At 41.6% G+C, this 20,603-nt stretch overlaps 1 protein-coding gene across 2 annotated transcripts in view; it reads right to left on the reverse strand.

The window, feature by feature from the left end:
* Nucleotides 1–20,603, reverse strand: part of RUFY2 (RUN and FYVE domain containing 2) — a 51,865-nt gene that overhangs the window by 12,231 nt on the left and 19,031 nt on the right. For both annotated transcript variants that reach the window (XM_075352384.1, XM_075352383.1), the window contains exons 6-12: nucleotides 19,706–19,829; nucleotides 17,983–18,047; nucleotides 16,986–17,051; nucleotides 14,567–14,636; nucleotides 12,892–12,990; nucleotides 12,614–12,727; nucleotides 9,594–9,758 (exon numbers count right to left, since the gene is read on the reverse strand). In XM_075352384.1, coding sequence (XP_075208499.1) covers nucleotides 9,594–9,758; nucleotides 12,614–12,727; nucleotides 12,892–12,990; nucleotides 14,567–14,636; nucleotides 16,986–17,051; nucleotides 17,983–18,047; nucleotides 19,706–19,829 — 703 coding nt within the window. The remainder of the gene's footprint in view (nucleotides 1–9,593; nucleotides 9,759–12,613; nucleotides 12,728–12,891; nucleotides 12,991–14,566; nucleotides 14,637–16,985; nucleotides 17,052–17,982; nucleotides 18,048–19,705; nucleotides 19,830–20,603) is intronic.

A 20,603-nucleotide genomic window follows, 5' to 3' on the forward strand; every position in this document is an offset into this window, starting at 1 on the left:
TGGAGAAAGTGGTAATAAACAGGACCATAAAAAAAGCAAACACTACTATCCTTTTTCCTTTACCTCCAATCACTCCATGTGCTGTCCTACAACACACATTTATAATCTTACTACCCACCATAGTTCTGATCTAAGTCCAATTATGTATTGTGTAACTGTCAAAGAGCTGAAGGCGTTCAAAAGGCGTTTTGACTTGGATTTTGGAACAAATTCTGCTCCAAAATACATATAAAAAATGCTTCAAATTAGCTAGATAAGTTTCCTACTCATTTCCATTTGGAAATCTCTCCTATTCTGTCACAGATTTGTTGTGAATTGTCACCACAAATTTAACCATTCACAATGGACTTGGTGAAATCCACTAAGGAAAGAGTCCACAGTGCGTAGAATCTGTATATACCACGGATACAGTACTGTGCAAGTTTTAGACAGGTGTGTAAAATTGCTGCAAAGTAAGAATGTGTTAAAAATAGGGATGATCGAATACCGCAAATATTCGACAACACCCATATTCGCCGAATAGGTCGCCGCTATTCGACTATTTGCGAATATTGGATGCGCAATGTAAGTCTATGGGAAACCCGAATAGTTGCCAAATAGCAACTATTCGGGCTTCCCATAGACTTACATTGCGCACTGAATATACATATAGTGGCGACCTATTCGTCGGATATTCGCGAAGCCAAATATTGCCGAATATTTGTGATATTCGATCATCCCTAGTTAAAAATACACGTTAATGATTTATTGTTACCAATTCACAAACTACAAGTGAATGAACAAATGAGAAATCTAAATCCAATCAATATTTGGTGTAATCACCTTTTGTCTTCAAAAAAGTTATTTTCAGTACATTTGCACAAAGTCAGGCATTTTGTAGGATTATAGTCCAGTGTATGTGTAGCCAATTATACCAAACAGGTTATAATGATCATCAGTTTCATATGTAGATTGGAAAACAGAAATTAACTGAAATAACAACAGCCATGTAGGAGACTTAAGGCTGTGTTCACACAACAGTCATACCACGGCCAAAAACCACAGCAGTTGTGCCACAGCAGTCTTTCCTTTGTTCTCTGCACAATCACTGATGCTTGCATTTAAACCATCATAATAGCCACGCGGTATTGCAGGTGAAACAATTGTTATTGTTATCATGCAAAAATAAGTGATTGTGCAGGGAAATACTGGAAAGACTGCAGTGCCACAAGGCTGCTGCAGTTTTCAGCAGCAGCATGATCGCTGTGTATGAACACAGCTTAAAACCAGAAGTGCGACAAGCAAATTTTGCTATATGGCCTAGGACACACGGCGAGAAAAATGGTGCGAGTGGAATGCGATAAAAAATTGCATTCCACTCGGACCAATATATGGCAGCTCCCATGAGTGATTATTTTCTCAGCCCTAATCAGACCGAGAAAACAGTCGCAGCATGCTGGGGGTGAAATGTGATCCTGGTCCACTCGCACCCATTCAATTCTATGGGGCAAGAAAAACATCGCACTCCACTCGCGTTACACCAGTGTAACGCGAGAGCAATGCGAGAGTCTTAATAGCCGTCAACGGAGGAGATAGGGAGATAAATCCCCCCCTCCCCTCTGCAGCCCTGGCGCCCCCTCCACAGCTATGGTCTGATCGCACCATTGGATCACAGTCGCATGAGCCTTGCATGACACTCGGCTCCCGCTGTGCTGCGAGAGTGTCATGCGAGGACTCGCACATAACCCCGTGTGGCCTCGGCCTAAGGGTACGCTCACACGAGCGTGAAAATCGGACGAGTGCAATGCGAGAAATTCTCGCATTGCACTCTGACCAATGTTAGGCAATGAGGTTGAGTTGTTGGTCAGCTTTTCTCGCATCCAGATTCTGGATGCGAGAAAAGCGGCAGCATGCTGCGTTTTGCTGCTACCGCCGTATCTCTCGCACCCATTCAAGTGAATGGATGCGAGAGATACATCGGACTGCACTCGGATGTTATCCCAGTGCAGTGCGATCTACGCACAGGCTGACAGTGGAGGAGATGGGAGGATTAACCCCTCCCTCTCGTGTGAGTCCAGCCTAAAGGTGAGATTGTAGAAGACAGTTCCATGTCACAGGTCATACACCAGGGCAAGACTAAAAACAGCAACAAGACACAAGGTATTTATACTGCATCAGCAAGGTCTCTCCAAGGTTTAAAAGCAGACTGTGGTTTTAAGATGTGCTATTCATGCACTTTTGAAGAAGCATCAAGGAATGGGCAAAGTTGTGATGAATCAGGGGCGTCTGACAAGTGGCATGTGTCTCGCCACAACACTTACGAATATCAGTGACTAGAGTAGGTTTTCTGGCATAAAGAAGACCACGGTATGTTCTGAATTAAGTGCACTGTGGTGTCGCACCCCCACTCCACACATTACAGCTGGGAGAATCTGCTGTTAAAACACCAAAATTTGCAAAATTTTGGCACAACTATGAGTTATACAAAAATGTTGTGATTTTCAAAGCCTATTATGCCAATTTTCTGGCATCAAAATCTTTGAAGCTCACAAAAGTTGGTTGGATGTAGATTTCTCTTTTGTTTATTCCGTTAGAATTTTGGTAATTCATAAAAAACAAACTCAACACATATTTTTTATAACATCTATTTTGTTGCATATTTTACACAACTGTCAAAAACATTTGCACACTACTGTATATACATTGAAATGATTTAACACTACTTATTGCCAAAGGCCTGAAGCAATGTAGAGCAGTATATGAGAAATTACATGTTAAACAGTATTCCTGGGGGATCCCAGAGCAGGGGTTTTCCAGTACTATGATACTGATGCCCTTATCATTATAGTAGGTCCTTAATATCAGAATGGTTGGTGTCTGACACCTGGCACAATCACCAGTTAGCTGTTAACAGCAGTCAGATGTAAACAGGATACAAAGCAGAACACCACAGCGCCATCACACTGAGTGGCCACTCTACGTCACTGCAGCTCAGCTCTTGTTCAAATAAAAAGAGCTGATCTGCAGCACACAGCAGTACCATAAAGAGTGTGACAGTGCTGTGGATTTCTGCTCTGTACATTTACATTTGGCCACTGCTGGAGCTGGTAGAAGCTGATCAGTGCGAAATACCCTTTAAAGGCAATCTGTCATGTTGTTTTTTGTTTTTTTTTATATTAACCCACCCCTAACGTCTTTTAAATGATGCAATGTGCATCACTAACATGGTTTTAACAAAAAAAAATATCTATCTATCTATCTATCTATCTATCTATCTATCTATATATATATATATATATATATATATATATATATCTATGTATGTATATATATATCTATATATATCTATATATATATATATATAGATACATATTATATATATACATATATATATATATAGATACATATTATATATATATATATATATATATATATTATATATATATATATATATATACACACACACACACATATATATATATATATACATATATATAAATAAATTCCATATATCTTAAAAAAAAGACTTCATTTTCTTTCCCATTTCTCCCCTTCCATTCCTATACCCGTAACCTATATCGTTTTACTATATATGTTTACAATGTATCACTCAAATTTTGTAATGTATTTTCCTTATCCTTCCGATTACCCAGTTGTAATGCCTCTTTTAAAATAAAAAATTTTGGAAATAAAAAAAAGACTTCATATGCTTAGGTGAATGTATTACATACTTTGGTTTCAGTCATAGGGGCAGCACTTTTGCTGGGTTCAGTCACAGTCACTGAAGTTCAGGCACGATTCTTTTTTGAACATAGCCATGCCCCTCCGCATTGTAATTGATTACACCAAAGGTCCTTCACCACCGCTTCTCTGCTGAGCTGTGCCCATTACGGTCCATTACCACAGGTCCTTCACCACCACTTCTCCAAAGCTGAGTTCCAGAGATAAGCAGAGGAGAAGCAGTGCTGAAGGACCTGTGGTGATATCATGATCATATGACGGTAATGGGTTGAGCTCAGCAGAAAAGTGATGTGAAAGGACCTGTGGTGATCAGTAGAGAAGTGGTGGTGAAGGACCTGTGGTGATCAGCAGAGAAGTGGTGGTAAAGGACCTGTGGTGATGTCACGACCATGTGACCGTAATGGGCGGCACTCAGCAGAGGAGAAGTGATGGTGGGGCATGACTAAGTTAACTAATCAATTGTGCCTGAACTTGAGTGACAGTGACTGAACCCAGCAAAAGCGACACCTGCCTTCACCTAAGCATATAAAGTCTTTTAAGAGAAATACATGGAATTTATTTTTGCTATCCATGTTAGTGATGCACATTGCATCATTTAAAACATATTAGAGGTGGTTTAATATATATAGATATTATATATATATATATATATATATACATACAGTGCCTTGCAAAAGTATTCAGCCCCCTTGAACTTTTCAACCTTTTCCCACATTTCAGGCTTCAAACATAAAGATAAAAATTTTAAATTTTGTGGTGAAGAATCAACAACAAGTGGGACACAATTGTGAAGTTGAACGATATTTATTGCTTATTTTAAAATTTTGTAAAAAATAAAAAACTGAAAATTGGGGCGTGCAATATTATTCGTCCCCTTTAAGTTAATACTTTGTAGCGCCACCTTTTGCTGCGATTACAGCTGCAAGTCGCTTGGGGTATGTCTCTATCAGTTTTGCACATCGAGAGACTGAAATCCTCGCTCATTCTTCCTTTACAAATAGCTGGAGCTGAGTGAGGTTGGATGGAGAGCAGTTTTCAGCTCTTTACATAGATTCTCGATTGGATTCAGGTCTGGACTTTGACTTGGCCATTCTAACACCTGGATGCGTTTATTTGTGACCCAATCCATTGTACACTGTGCGCAGAATTATTAGGCAAGTTGTATTTTAGAGGATTTATTTATTATTGATCAACAATTATGTTCTCAATCAACCCAAAAGACTCATAAATATCAAAGCTTAATATTTTTGGAAGTTGGAGTGTGTTTTTTTTTACATTTGGCTATCTTAGGAGGATATCTGTTTGTGCAGGTAACTATTACTGTGCAGAATTATTAGGCAACTTAATAAAAACCAAATATATTCCCATCTCACTTGTTTATTTTCACCCAGTAAACCAATATAACTGCACAAAATTTAGAAATAAACATTTCTGACATGCAAAAACAAAACCACAAAAAATTAGTGACCAATATAGCCACCTTTCTTTATGATGACACTCAACAGCCTACCATCCATAGATTCTGTCAGTTGCTTGATTTGTTTACGATCAGCATTGCGTGCAGCAGCCACCACAGCCTCCCAGACACTCTTCCGAGAGGTGTACTGTTTTCCCTGCCTGTAGATCTCACATTTTATGAGGGACCACAGGTTCTCTATTGGGTTCAGATCAGGTGAACAAGGGGGCCATGTCATTATTTTTTCATCTTTTAGACCTTTACTGGCCAGCCACGCTGTGGAGTAGTTGGATGCATGTGTAGCACCCAGGACTATGGGGTACCTGGTTCCGGGCAGAGTCTCTATTGAGAATGTCACGGTGATGGCCGTTACCCGGTTCCGTGCCCTGGGCCCTTTTTTAATGGGGATATTTACGTGGGAGAATATGATAATGTTCACTTGTGACGCCACTTGCGGTGTTGTGGCTAAGTGTAGGGAGACGCCGCTGCAGAATGTCTTTACTGGGGCTGATGATATTGGCAGCTAGTATGATAGTCCCTCCGCAAGTAGGGTTTGGCCCCAGAGGGTGTATGGTGCAGTGGGCGTCGGAAGAAGGTAGTCCACACAGATGTTCAGTGCAACTGTTTTACTCACTTTCTGCAGATGTTAATAGGTTGCCCGAGGCCGGCTGGTTTCGCCTCCAGGTCCCCTTAGTCTCAGTGCCAGTCTGGTTCTCTGGTACCTTCTTCCCCTGCACCTGTCTCTGGTAAGTGGGTCCCTGTGGTATAGAACAACTGGGGGTCCCCGTTCTGTGGCTTGCCCACTTCTGTCCGCCTGACGGTAGCGTGAACCCTGTGGCTTTGGAGTCTCTGGTCCTGTCCCTTGTTCTCCCTTTGCTACTGAGTCTTCGGATTCTTTTGAGTCAGCAAGGTCCTTGATGGTCCCGTTGCTGTGCAGATGTTAACAGGTCGGCTTGAAGCTCTTTCCTGTCCTAGGGTTCTCTACCCCGTCGGTGCGTAGTTTTGGGAGTACTCCACTGGCAACTACTTCTCCTGGGTACCAGGTCACCGTCAACCTGAGCCAGGACGTCACCTCGCTTCCACCTTCACACTTTCAACAGTCACACCCGTTCTGTGTCCTGTCTTCCCAACTACTCTCCACAGTCTGCCCCTCCCACCTGGTGAACTAGTGGACTAGAGTGGCTCCACCTCTAGGCGGCCATCCATTGGTCCCACCTTAACTGGGTACCATTGTATGGGGGATTGTTGGGGAAAACTGGGATTACCTGGGTTTTTGTTGGTACCGGTACTGAGCTTCTGGGTCCCTAAAGGGGTAGGCCCTGCATCCTTGTGGGGATGCAGAACCTTGTAGCACCCTGATGGTCTCAGGGGTGCTACACATATGATGGAGCATTGTCCTGCATGAAAATCATTTTTTTCTTGAACGATACCGACTTCGTCCTCTACCACTGCTTGAAGAAGTTGTCTTCCAGAAGCTGGCAGTAGGTCTGGGAGTTGAGCATTACTCCATCCTCAATCCAAAAAGGTCCCACAAGTTCATCTTTGATGATACCAGCCCATACCAGTGCCCCACCTCCATCTTGCTGGCGTCTAAGTCGGAGTGGAGCTCTCTGCCCTTTACTGATCCAGCCTCTGGCCCATCCATCTGGCCCATCAAGAGTCACTCTCATTTCATCAGTCCATAAAACCTTTGAAAAATCAGTCTTAAGATATTTCATGCCCCAGTCTTGACGTTTTATTTTATGCTTCTTGTCAAAGGTGGTCGTTTTTCAGCCTTCCTTACCTTGGCCATGTCCCTGAGTATGGCACACCTTGTGCTTTTTGATACTCCAGTAACGTTGCAGCTCTGAAATATGGCCAAACTGGTGGCAAATGGCATCTTGGCAGCTTCACACTTGATTTTCCTCAATTCATGGGCAGTTATTTTGCGCCTTTTTTGCCCAACACACTCCTTGCGACCCTGTTGGCTATTTGCCATGAAACGCTTGATTGTTCGGTGATCACGCTTCAAAAGTTTGGCAATTTCAAGACTGCTGCATCCCTCTGCAAGACATCTCACAATTTTGGACTTTTCAGTGCCCGTCAAATCACTCTTCTGACCCATTTTGCCACAGGAAAGGAAGTTGCCTAATAATTAAGCACACTTTATACAGCTTGGAGTAGGACAACATGTATAAAAATTATCATCTGATCAAAATACTCATTTGCCTAATAATTCTGCACACAGTGTAGAGTTTGCTTTATGCTTTGGATCATTGTCATGTTTTGGCTCCATCCATCTTCCCATCAATTTTAACCATCTTCACTGTCCCTGCTGAAGAAAAGCAGGCCCAAACCGTGATGCTGCCACCACCATGTTTGACAGTGGGAATAGTGTGTTCAGGGTGATGAGCTGTGTTGCTTTTACGCCAAACATATCCTTTGACATTGTGCCCAAAAAGTTTGATTTTGGTTTCATCTGACCAGAGCACCTTCTTCCAAAAGTTTGGGGTGTCTCCCAGGTGGCTTGTGGCAAACCTTAAACGACACTTTTTATGGCTTTCTCCTTGCCACTCTTCCATAAAGGCCAGATATGTGCAGTGTACGACTGATTGTTGTCCTATGGCCAGACTCTCCCACCTCAGCTGTAGATCTCTGCAGTTCATCCAGAGTGATCATGAGCCTCTTGGCTGCATTTCTGATCAGTCTTCTCCTTGTTTGACTTGAAATTTTTGAGGGCTGGCCGGGTCTTGGTAGATTTGCAGTGGTATGATACTCCTTCCATTTCAATATGATCGCTTGCACAGTGCTTCTTAGGATGTTTAAAGTTTTGGAAATCTTTTTATAACCAAATCCAGCTTTAAACTTCACAACAGTATCACGGACCTGCCTGTTGTGTTCCTTGGTCTTCATGATGCTCTCTGTGCTTTAGGCCCCCTTCACATGTCCGTGAAAATCACACACGTGTTTCACGGACGTGTCAATGGTGCGTTTTCCTCTCCGTGAGCCGTGTTTATGGCACTACTTGTGTTCTCCGTGTGTTATCCGTGATAACACACGGAGAACGAGAACTTTCAACTCACCTGTCCCTGGCATCGCTGTCCTTGGTGCTGATCTTCGGTCTCCGATCCTGCTGACTCCCCGCTGCTCAGCAGCAAGTGACAGCAGCGGTAGAGACAGGAGGGCAGGAGAAAGTGAGTAAAGATTTGTTATTTTTTTCTCTGACATGTGAGTTTTCTCCGGCGCGTGTCACACGGGACCGCATCCACACTACATCTGTGTGGTCCATATGCGGGCCGTGTGACACTCGTGATGCCGGAGAAAACGTGGACATGTCTATGTGTGGAACACACAGACACGCGTATGCTCCACACGTACACACATTCCATGGCAAAACACGCACGTGTGCGCAGACCCATTGATTTTAAAGGGTCTACGTGTGCCCGTGTCTCGTGTACCGGAGACACGTGTGTGTGAAGGGGGCCTTAAACAGAACACTGAGACTATCACAGAGCAGGTGCCATTATATGGAGACTTGATTACACACGGGTGGCTTATATTTATCATCATCAGTCATTTAGGACAACATTGGATCATTCAGTGTACTTCTGGAGTGAGTTTGCTGCACTGAAAGTAAAGGGGCTGAATAAGGCTACATACATGCTGAAATTTCTGCAGCAATTTGTCAGCACATGTGCGCTGCAAATCGCTGCAGAAACACTGTTTAATAGATGCAGTGAGTTTGCAGCATATATATCGATTTTATGCACTCGGAATGCGGCCTCTTCCATAGACAGAGTGGGAGCAGCATCCAAAACGTACAAAAGAAGTGACATGCTGCATTTTTAAATGCAGTTTTTTTTATCAAATTTTTGACACTCAAATCACTGTTCAAAAAAGCATCGTGCGCACGAATTATGCATAATCTTCATAGATTGTGCAGGGGATGCATGCATTTATGCTGCAGTGATAAATGCAGCGTAAATGCATGAAATTACGCTACGTGCACACATAGCCTAATATTGCACGCCCCAATTTTCAGTTTGTTTTTTTTTACAAAAATTTAAAATTAGCAATAAATATCGTTCACCTTCACAATTGTGCCCCACTTGTTGTTTATTCTTCACCATAAAATTTACATTTTTATCTTTATGTTTGAAGCCTGAAATGTGGGAAAAGGTTGAAAAATTCAAGGGGGCCAAATACTTTCGCAAGGCACTGTATATAACACGACATGACAGGTTCCATTTAATGTAGCATATTTTGTTTGTAAATGTGCCCTTTACACTTGGATTGCGCAAAGCTGAAAAGCAAGATTAGATCTCTTAGAATATGAACAATATTTTTTCCCCCTTAATCTTAGTCAACATTTTTTTTCTCTGAAAAGCCGAGGCAGATTGCAGAACAGACCTCTGGATATTCCTTGCATGTTACATACCTGCTTTTTTTGATACATCTCATAATTAATTGCTTTGACTTCTTTCAGCTGTTCTTTGAGACCAATGAGGGTATCTTGCTTGTCATGAATATCTTTCTCCAAGAGGCTTACTGCAAATTCAATTTCACGTTGTACCCGTACTGGCACAGGATCAGAATCAGATTCCTGCAATGGTGATCAACATGGTGACTGAATGAACCTCTGACAAATAAAATCAAAAGGTCTTTACTGACTTGCATCATATTAATGTATTTTAAACACTTTCTGAGCCTTGGCTGACAAAAGGCATGGCCTAACGTACCAGAAAATGCAGCAGCCAGCTAAAAAGTAGTGAAAGCTAAGATTAGAAAGTCTTAAAATATATCAAACTTATCAAACAACATGAACCAGAGGACTGGTGTATAAGCTCTGAAAAGTGCAATGTGTGGTTGTGCGGAAATATTGAGATTTTTGGCATTTTTCATACCAGTCTGAATCAGCTCTGCTGACATGTGCAGAGCTTGGACGGGGGTACGGCCATGTCCGCCTGTCCAAAGTATAGGAATTTTGTACTCTAGAAATACTACTTCAATCTCTGATGGATAGCATTTTTGGCGTGGCGCTCGGAGGGGCATCACACTCAGAAGGTGCCCCAAATTCATTGAATGCTTCATAATGAATTTGGTGCCTTGTACTCCAGCAGGACTGGCGTAGCACGAGTGTGTCTTAATGTATCAGTGTCTAAATTTGCACTAAGAATTAAACATTACTAATAAATCTGCTCTTGGTATAATAATTTGAGAAATGCTGCCTAAAATACATTACCATGAATGACCAGCAGATGTCTCTTTACAAGATTTTGTTTACTATTTATTTTTAGAAGGTTGCCCCATCTCAAAGATATGTAAATCTTAAAATTTTGATAGTTGTCCAACTTTTTGATCACCAATATATCGGCTTACTATGAGGAAATATGGGCATTGTTGTTTACATTCCGATATAAAATTTTTCACTGCTTTTCTATGGTTCCCTTATCTCAAAAAGGCAGAGTATGTGCCCACAATGTCTTTGCTGCGCAGTGGAAAACAACTGAATGGCCAAAAGAGAGAACACATACATCTCTATACAGTGTGTCCAGCCATATCCTGTCTACCGCCATTAACTTGAGAATGGCGGCAGCTATAGGCATAGAAGTAGTGTCTAGGTATAGCAAGGTATCCATGCGCTATGCAATGAAACCACCTACAGTGCCACCTGGTGGAAAATAACGGAGTTAGCATTTTTATCTCGAAAACGGAACGAGATAGAGAAAAAAAGTGAATTACAAAGTTGTAGGGCATCATCAATTCAATACGAATCGACACCTTGCATACAGAAATGCTATGATTAGAACGTATAAAACTCGCAAGGTTGCGGACGTGAAGCGATACCTCATGGAGACCTTCCTACAAGTCATTGGGTATGATGGCTGCGTGGAGTGGCCTCCACGCTCACCTGACCTGACTCCATTGGAGTTCTTTATGTGAGGACATATCAAACAGCAGGTGTATGTGACCCCTTCACCAACATTGCAGGACCTACGATGACGTATTACAGATGCTTGTGCAAACGCGTCACCTACTATATTGCACAACGTGCAGCAAGATACAGTATGCTGTCCAGAATCCAGATGTGCATTGCAACTGACGGTGGCCACTTTGAGCATCAAAGTTAAATGAGCGCCATATGCGTGACCAGCATTCAATGTTTTGGGGGGGGTCATGGGTTTCATATCATAGCATTTCTGTATGCAAGGTGTCGATTCGTATTGAATTTATGATGCCCTACAATTTTTTAAAATTTCTCACGAAAAAAGTAATACAAGGAGAGCTCAAAACTGGTTCACAGACTAAAAACTCCTTAATTTAAAAATTATGAATTTTATTAACAGAAGCAATTAAAACACACTTCCACATTATATTAGAAAATATTCATTGGTGCCATACAACAATTTCAAACATATATCCCCCTTATTTTTATAGTCCTATGTGTTTCCCCAATTTAGGAGCAAGAACAAATGTCAGTAAGGCGCAATACAAAAATATATCCCTAAACAGTCCAATAGTCAAGGGTCCTACAGTAAAGATCCCTAAAGGCAGCACTTTTTACCCTGAATTAGTTGGTTCTGCACTGAGATATAATTCTGTATATACTGCCACTTCCTATATTAGTGAGGAGGCTGTCAACCTTCTACCCCTAATCGACCCGACGCGTTTCCCCTTCTAATAGAAGGTTCCTCAGGGGTCATCAAAAAGTAGTATAGAAAAATACAAATAATTTATACATTATCCTCCAATCATATAGTGAATACAGACATAGTTTTTGTAATCTCCCCAAACAGAGTACATGAAACAGATGATCTTCAGATTGTACATATGACTATTATAGTCTCCTCTGGTGCTGGCGTATCTTTAGACTCCAAAAGTTGCCAAGTAATACAGAGTTCCATAAAATATTCGCGTGGATGTTACAGAACAAAAATTCCTGTTATAGAAATATTTTTCAGATTTTTGTCATCTCATTCGGGACAAAGCTGTACGTTCTAGGTGAATGATGGTGTCACCCCTCAGGTTGCAATTGGTATGTCCGGTCCAAATAAATTTAAAACTATATACCAGCATGTAGTTGGGGCTCCCTGCAATGTTCAGAGCGTTCCCAGCCTCTGCAAAATCCACGTGGAGACAGCGTTCAACTATACTTTAGCGTTCAAGATACTTTACTATACCTAGACACCACTTCTATGCCTATAGTTGCCGCCGTTCTCAAGTTAATGGCGGTGGACACACTGTATAAGTAAAATCGACCTTCAGTTTCCTGAAGCATCTCTAATTGGAAAACTTGGTAGGTTTGCCTGAGGTTAAAAGACGTCATTTGCATGTACCCTTCACCAGCATCAGAAAGCCTGCTAGCTAAGACCCCACAATCAGACTGCATATAATATTCTGAGAAAGCCCCTTGCGGACGTGTTTTTATCGCTTCATCTTACGATGCCGTCAGCATACCTCAGCCAGCTGTGATTCGTCATGATGAGTGCATATATCAGTAAAAATGTCACTCATTCCATGTCTCGGATGCTGTCTGTACATCTGTTCGGCTTCAAATTCAGCTTTGGCCGCCTGTGTGCAAAATAACTTAATATATTATTAGATCCAATTATGTATTTTCACATTATGGTTAAGATATGGCAACATTGTGGTCTTTAGGCATCACCCAGGCTTTTTTCAGTTATGAATTAAAGTACCAATCATTTACTGAAATGTCTTGTCTTAGACCTCTTTACCTCAAGATGTTGCGCTCTCATGTAAATCATGGTGTTTTCATTCCTTAACTGATGGTTTTCTTCCTGAAGTTTGATAATATTATTCTGCGCTATCGCCAACTGAAAGACAAAAACAGTTTGGATCTTGAAGAACAAACTAACCACAGACAGAGGGTTGTATCTATTCATATGCTGATCTCTCCACATATTGCCCTTACATAAAGATGTCATATACAAGTTCAGGTCTCTCGCTGTCCAGGGATGACATATAGGGTGATACATGGTTACAAGAAGCAGCTCTTAGAGTTTTGCTCACTGCATGTAGGATTATACTGCTCCCATTAAGTTCAATATTTCATTTTTACATTTATTACACTATATGAACAAATGTATGTTGACAACTGGTCATCAACATATGTAGTTAGGACCTCTAGAATAAATTCATTAGTTGTAATGTATGTATAAGACCATCAGATCAGAAAGGTAAGCTTTGTGCTAGTCCCTTCCTCTATCAGGTCCCAAAGTAACACCTGTCTTCACCTTTTAACCCCTGCACACAGGCAATGGACTTCTAACTTGGCCCCTTAGGTTGCATCCACAGAGCGGCTGCTTGGCCAGAAAAGTAAGTCTACGGTAAAAGCTGTCAAACTATCCAGGTCAGCAACTGAAAGGCTAGAACCATTGACTGGATGAGGGTAGAAGCCACTGTCAGGAAAATATTAGGGTGCGGTACCAGGAGGTCAGTCAAAAATCTTTTAAGACAACCTGGTGTCAAAGTCAAGAGGGATATCTGTAAGCAAACTTACTGAGGATCTGGAACACAATAGCATAGGAGAAAACTAATAATACAGTGAAACCAATTAAAATAACTACCAACTAATCTGTTGAGAGTTTAAATAAAGTGGGGTACTGCCACATAGGTCAAAATTAATTAAAAGCTAATTAAACCTGCTGGGCAACTGGACAACACACACGTTCTACCTAACTGAATGGAACAAAAAGTCACAGTCACACGAGGAATTTGTATCTGGAAGCGCCTGCATTGCCAAGGAATATTTGCCATGTTGCATTCTCCAGCACCACCTATCAATTCTCCAACATTGTTGCATGGTAATCATTCTTACCATTATAACAACTGTTTTGGCAACAAAGTGTTTATCTTATTACAGTGAAAATTAAAATAAAAATATATGTGCATAAAGTGTCACATGAAGCTGAGACTTAATGCCCCCATAGACTTAATGCTTGACAAAGACCCTGTATGGTCGAAACATTGCTATGGTGGAATAAAGAGAGGATGTAAGTTTTTTTCACCCTATTTGAGATATTGTCTTTCTATTTTTTCTTTTTGCCACCAAAGACATTAGACTTAAGTTGCCTAAACCCGCCAATATCTGTGCGATCAGCTGACACTTCAATGTGTATGGGCTCTCCAGACTCCACCAACAGAGGAGGAGAAGGATCAGGCTGGTCAGATTCAATGGCCAATCTTTTTGTCCTCCCTGGCCATAAGTCACTCCTACAGTAGTTCTCTCACAGAGGGGGCTTTAGGCTTACAGGGCAGAGGTTCGTACAGAAGCACACAAAGCTTCTATCCCCATAATACAATTTTTTTTCCTTTCAGATTCATTAAGACATTGAGCACTGTCTGATTTGATTAGTAAAAATCTTTCACTATCTATTGTATTTGCATTACCTCTTCAATAAGTTTTGCATTTGATTTCTCCAGTGTGTCAATCCTTGTGTGAAGACTGCTCACAGTGCCACTGCAAGCAAGAAACAACACGTTACATTGCTTTATCATAGGATATAGAGGAGGTGCTCACTTGGTTAGTTAATATAAACAGAGGAGATATAGCAATAAACAAAAAATAATGAAATGAAATTAAGACACATGGAACGACAATAAGGGTAAGCGCGCATGACGTCTTCTAGAAAAGTTGTGAACCTGGCGAGTTTTTAGGGAGGAAGACACTTTAGGAGTAGGACATGTCGGAGTGTTTTGTCCTGAATCATCTTTTTTTGGCGTCTTTTCAGTTATTTTTCGTGGCATGGTGTTGCATACACTAAATGAGCAGCTATCAAGTGGAAACTGCATGAAGAATGGTAAGGTCAATTCTTTTAACCACTTAGTGTCTACAGAAACCTGAAGCAGGTTAAAGTGGCTCAAATGCCTAAACATATGCAAAGGAAGCCAAAGTCACATATAAATACATATGTTCATTCTTTTTAGTGTTAATATAGCTTTGTTTTAATATGGTTTACAGAACGTAGCGCCTGAAAAAGATGTCGTGACTATATCCTAAAGCCTGCTTTACACGTTGCAATTTCGCATACGATATCGTATGCGATTTGCAACGCCCCCATCGTATGTGCGGCACGTTCAATTTGTTGAACGTGCTGCACAAACTATTAACCCCCGTCACACGTACTTACCTTCCATACGACCTCGATGTGGGCGGCGAACGTCCACTTCCTGGAGTGGGAGGGACGTTCGGCGTCACATCGACGTCACACGGCAGCCGGCCAATAGAAGCGGAGGGGCGGAGCTGAGCGAGACGTAAACATCCCGCCCACCTTCTTCCTTCTGCATTGTGGGCCGGGAGCCGCAGGACGCAGGTAAGATCTGTTCATCGTTCCCGAGGTGTCACACACTGCAATGTGTGCTACCCCGGGAACGTTGAACAATCTGACGTTCAATTCTAGAGAAATGAACGATGTGTATGCGATGAACGTTTTAACGTTCAATCGCAATTGCACGTACCTGTCACACACTGAAATGTAACTTACAATGCCAGATGTGCGTCACTTACGACGTGACCCCGCCGACACATTGTAAGATATATTGCAGTGTGTAAAGCAGGCTTTAGTCTCCAAATTCATCACTGGTCCCATTAAAAAGTAATTCAAAGTTGACACCCTACGACAAATGAGACTTCTGGAATTATTCCTCGATTCCAACATATTGACTCTTAAAGCGATCGAGTCATCAGAAAATGACCTATTGTTTAAGTTAGGGGTTTTTTTCCTTTTTTTTAAATTGGCAATGATTTTTTTTTTATATCACAATCTTTATTTAAAAAAAAAAATAAACGTAATCTTGCAAATTTCACAATGGACACTGGGGCTATGATAGAATAATACTTCATGTAATTTCAAAAAAGAGTTTACGACAAGTCTCGTCGTCATCAGAGGCTTTAATACAATACATAGGGTTGAAGTCTGTTCATGGCTAATGTACAAGTGGATTTCCTGAAACAACTGAAAGTTAAAGGGATATTCCCATCTCCAAGATCCTGTCCCAATATGTAGCATTAGGTGTTATAATAATATTAGCAAATACCTCCAATTAGAAATGTAGTATAGTTTTCCTGATATAGCCATATCACTTACCTCATGTGCAGGGCATTGCAGCTTAGGTATCCATGGTTACGATCACAAGCAATTGGATACTTAAGCCACTGTAATGCCGTGCACATGAGGTAAGAGACATGGCTATATCAGGAGAACTATACTACATTGCTAACTAGAGGTATTTGCTAATATTTATTACATCTACTACATATTGGGATAGGATCTTGGAGATGGGAATACCCCTTTTAATGTCTAATAGATCTGTAGCAGCCAGTGTGAAAGTTGCAAGTTTCTCATTTTTTTTTTTATAAAGATTGTGATCTGAAAAAAAAACATTGGCAAAAAATTAAAAAAAAATATATTTAACACAATTTTTTTTAAGCTATACGACATTTTCTGATTACATATTCCCTTTAAGTTTACGCTGAAAGAAAACACATACTCTTCACAATAAGATGACGTCTTTAATCAACTCACATTATTTGTCCATTTTATTTCACATTATAAAAAAAATAAGAAATCAATGAAAATGTACAGTATATATGGTGTTGATTGGCTAGATACAGTTCTGGGCAGGGAAGTTCCTTGTTCAGGTAATTAATTCCATTACAATATACTAGTAATTATGTAAATCCCATACATGAATAATGAGTGTCATTTAAGGTCAGACTACATTGAAACCAAATATTTTGCCAGACATGGTTTCCTACCAAGAAATATGTAAGTGGTTGGAAAACAATGAATATCTGTCGCTAACTTACTTTAGTTGTCTGTTTAGTTCTTCAACATAGTTCTTCTGATCCAGAATTGCGGATATGTGCACATTCCTAATAATGAAAGGAACTTTTTTGCTTATTTCATTGATATAAATCATAAAAAATAATCAGAATGTCAAAAGAACTAATTATCTAAATCAGAAAAATAATATAGCTGATGTGGTTTAGATGTGGTTCTCCCAAAGTTTCTACTGCTCTGAGCCTCCTCTTTTATCTCTAGGAGAATAAAGGCCACGTCTCACTAAGCGACATTACTAGCGACATCGCTGCTGAGGCACGTTTTTTGTGACGCAACAGCGATCTTGCTAGTGATGTCACTGTGTGTGACACCAGCAACGACCTGGCCCCTGCTGTGAGGTCGCTGGTCGTTGCTGAACTTGCATTTTTTGGTAGTTGCTCTGCCGCTGTGAAGCACACATCGCTGTGTTTGACAACGAGAGAGCAACAATCTGAATGTGCAGGGGGCAGGGAGCCGGCTTCTGCGGACGCTAGTAACCAAGGTACACATCAGGTAACCAAGCAAAGCGCTTTGCTTGGTTATCCGATATTTACCTTGGTTACCAGAGTCCGCAGCTTCTAGAAGCCAGCTCCCTGCTCCCTGCACACGTAGCCAAGGTACACAACGGGTAACTATAAGCAAAGCGCTTTGCTTAGTAACCCGATATGTACTATGGTTACCAAGCACAGCGTCGTTACACGGGTCGCTGGTGGCTGATCTCTGATCGCTGTGGAGATCTGCCTGATTGACAGCTCACCAGCGACCATGTAGCGACGCTCCAGCGATCCCTGCCAGGTCAGATCACTGGTGGGATTGCTGGAGCGTCGCTAAGTGTGACGGTACCTTAAGTTTTTAAGAGCCCAACACACCGGGGCTATGGACATGAAAGTTCGCTCACAGTCCTCCAAACCAGGCCGAGAACAGCCTATATCATTCCATTATAAGGGATTATCTAACACAGGAGAATGCAAACCAAAACATTACCTTCCCTCTCTGTTATGATCGTCTTCTTCTGATTTTAGATATATGGAGAAATCAATCACTCCAACCTACGACAGAGAATTCAGAGAACTGCTGTAATACAAGGTTAACACTATAGTCACTCAGTTTAGCAGATGTGTTGGAATCCTGCATAGATAGGACCTTCAATGAAAGAGACCCCCTAGTATTTTATTTATCAAAGCTCTTCTAACCAGAAAACTGGTGTAAATGCTTTGAAAAGTTGCAATATTTTGTGCAACGCGAACTGGCACAAAAATGTAGTGACTTTTGTGGGATTTTTCATGACAGTTTGACGAAGCTCCACCAAAATAGGATCTGGGGAGGGAATGAGGCATGGCTACAACCTCACATCAAATTCAGCAAAACTGCCGGCGTTTCTTACACAAGAAATATGACTCCAGAAGTGATGAGCGAACCTGAGGTTTGATTCTCGAACCGAACAACAACTTAAAAAATCAAGGTTCAGGTTCATGGTTCGGATGCTTTATGTGCGAACATCTCTGGTGCGAGCAACGCTGTGCTCAGGTATGATTGGTGCTCAGCCCTGTGTGAGCCACCTGCAGTGTTGAACGGCTCATACTAGCATACTAGGGGTAACATCAGCATGATTACAAAAATAATAAAAAAGCCTCCCCCCGGAAGTGATCTGCGTATGCCTGGCAGTATGTGGGCGGAGACGCAAACTGCCAATCAGTTATTTGTTCCACGGTCAAGCTCGAGCCTGTGGAGGCTTGGCTCCTTGGCTGCCGGCGATCCAAACCTCCATGGAACCGCTCATCTCTAGACTCCAGTACCTGACTGGAGTAGCATGTCTGGCAAAGCGCACGCAGGTGCAATCCACCGAGAAGACACACCAAACTCATTAAGTATCACTTAATAAATTTGGCACATCATTCTCCAGCAACTCCTTCATTAAGACGAGCATACATGAAGCCAGTCTTAATGAAGTGGCCCCTATGAGTTTCCTGAGTTACATTGTGGTGTCTTAGTTGCTGTTAGAAATTCTTCTCCAATCAGGTGCAGACAAATTAAAAACACCATCACTCTTTCTGTAAGTCCCATCAAAGGAGAGGACAGCACCACCTATCTATTGGACTCTACTGGGTCACCAAATACCCATTATCTCCATAAGTGAGGGACGCAGAGGTAACATTCGTTCCCTTTCTGAAAACTTTGGACTATAAGCTGCATTAGTTATAACAAAACAAATTGAGGCTTCCTCTCCACTGCTGCCCAGGTCTGTTTGTCTGCAGTGCTGAGATGACGTAGACGGCGCTGCAGCCAAGCATTGAGCTCAGTGGATTTGTCCATGATGCAGAGGCAGTAATCACATTCAAATGAATGAACCCCCATGTAATACAGTGCGCCGAGGTGAGAGCAATTGTTTCTGGTGACCCATTTTAACCTGGCAAACATATCGAGGACTACCCCCCTCTTTATATATATTAATCGATCACATGGTCATATATTAAACTGTTTAATAATAATTATTATATTTATTATTAGTTAATTAGTTATCATTAGTTAATAATTATATTAGTTTACTAATAATTAACCTCTTCAAACGCTGAGATTAAGAGACTTTACCTAGAGGAATATTAGTTTTACAACCCAATGAGAAAATAAGAAAAACATGATTTGATTACTATAATTCAAAATGAGATAAGAGATGGATGACCTACATGTAGACATTTATGTAACCTACTTGTGAGTCCAGGTCTTCTCCTTTGACACAGAGATTAGCATCAATTACATTCAGGCCGACCAGAAGACCAACAATAACCGTTCCTTCTTCTTCCATCATTACCGCATGGTTTTCATAAAACTCACTGGAAAAAAAGAAAACTATAAGTAATAGCATTACATCACAAAGTTTAGAATTAAAGGGAACTTGTCTCCAGATTTGGGGCCTATAAGCTGTGGCCACCACCAGTGGGCTCTTATATACAGCATTCCAGAATACTGTATATAAGAGCCCAGGTTGCTGTGTATACAGTAAAAACACTTTTATAATACTCACCTAAGGGGCGGTCTGATGGGTATTACTGGGTATTACCCGGTCTGATGGGTATTATTGCTCTACTGTCCAGCACCTTTTCTCTCCAGTCCGGCACTTCCTCTCTGCGGCCGTCCTCCTTCTACCCAGCCCAGTATGGACGACGCGTCCTACGTCATCCACACAGACCGACATTGCGGTCCTGCGCAGGCGCACTTTGATCTGCTCTGCTGAGGGCAGATCAAAGTATTGTAATGCGCATTGACGAGGAAAAGTTAAAGACCGCCCAAGCATGCGTACTACAATACTTTTATCAAAGTGCATCTGCGCAGGACCTCAATGCCGGCCTGTGTGGATGACGTAGGATGAGTCATGCACACGGGCCTCAGAAGAAGGAGGACTGCGTTCGCCGCAGAGAAGGAGCGCCGGACTGGAGAGCAGTGCCACGCGCCAGACCAGACTGCCTCCTAGGTGAGCATTATAAAAGTGTTGTTTACATTCTACACAGTGGGCTGGGATCTTATATACAGTATTCTGGGATGCTGTATATAAGAGCTGAATGGTGGTGGCCGCAGCTTATAGTCACCACATCTGGTGACAGGTTCCC

The sequence above is a fragment of the Anomaloglossus baeobatrachus genome, chromosome 5 (assembly GCF_048569485.1).
Source record: "Anomaloglossus baeobatrachus isolate aAnoBae1 chromosome 5, aAnoBae1.hap1, whole genome shotgun sequence".
Taxonomy (NCBI): domain Eukaryota; kingdom Metazoa; phylum Chordata; class Amphibia; order Anura; family Aromobatidae; genus Anomaloglossus; species Anomaloglossus baeobatrachus.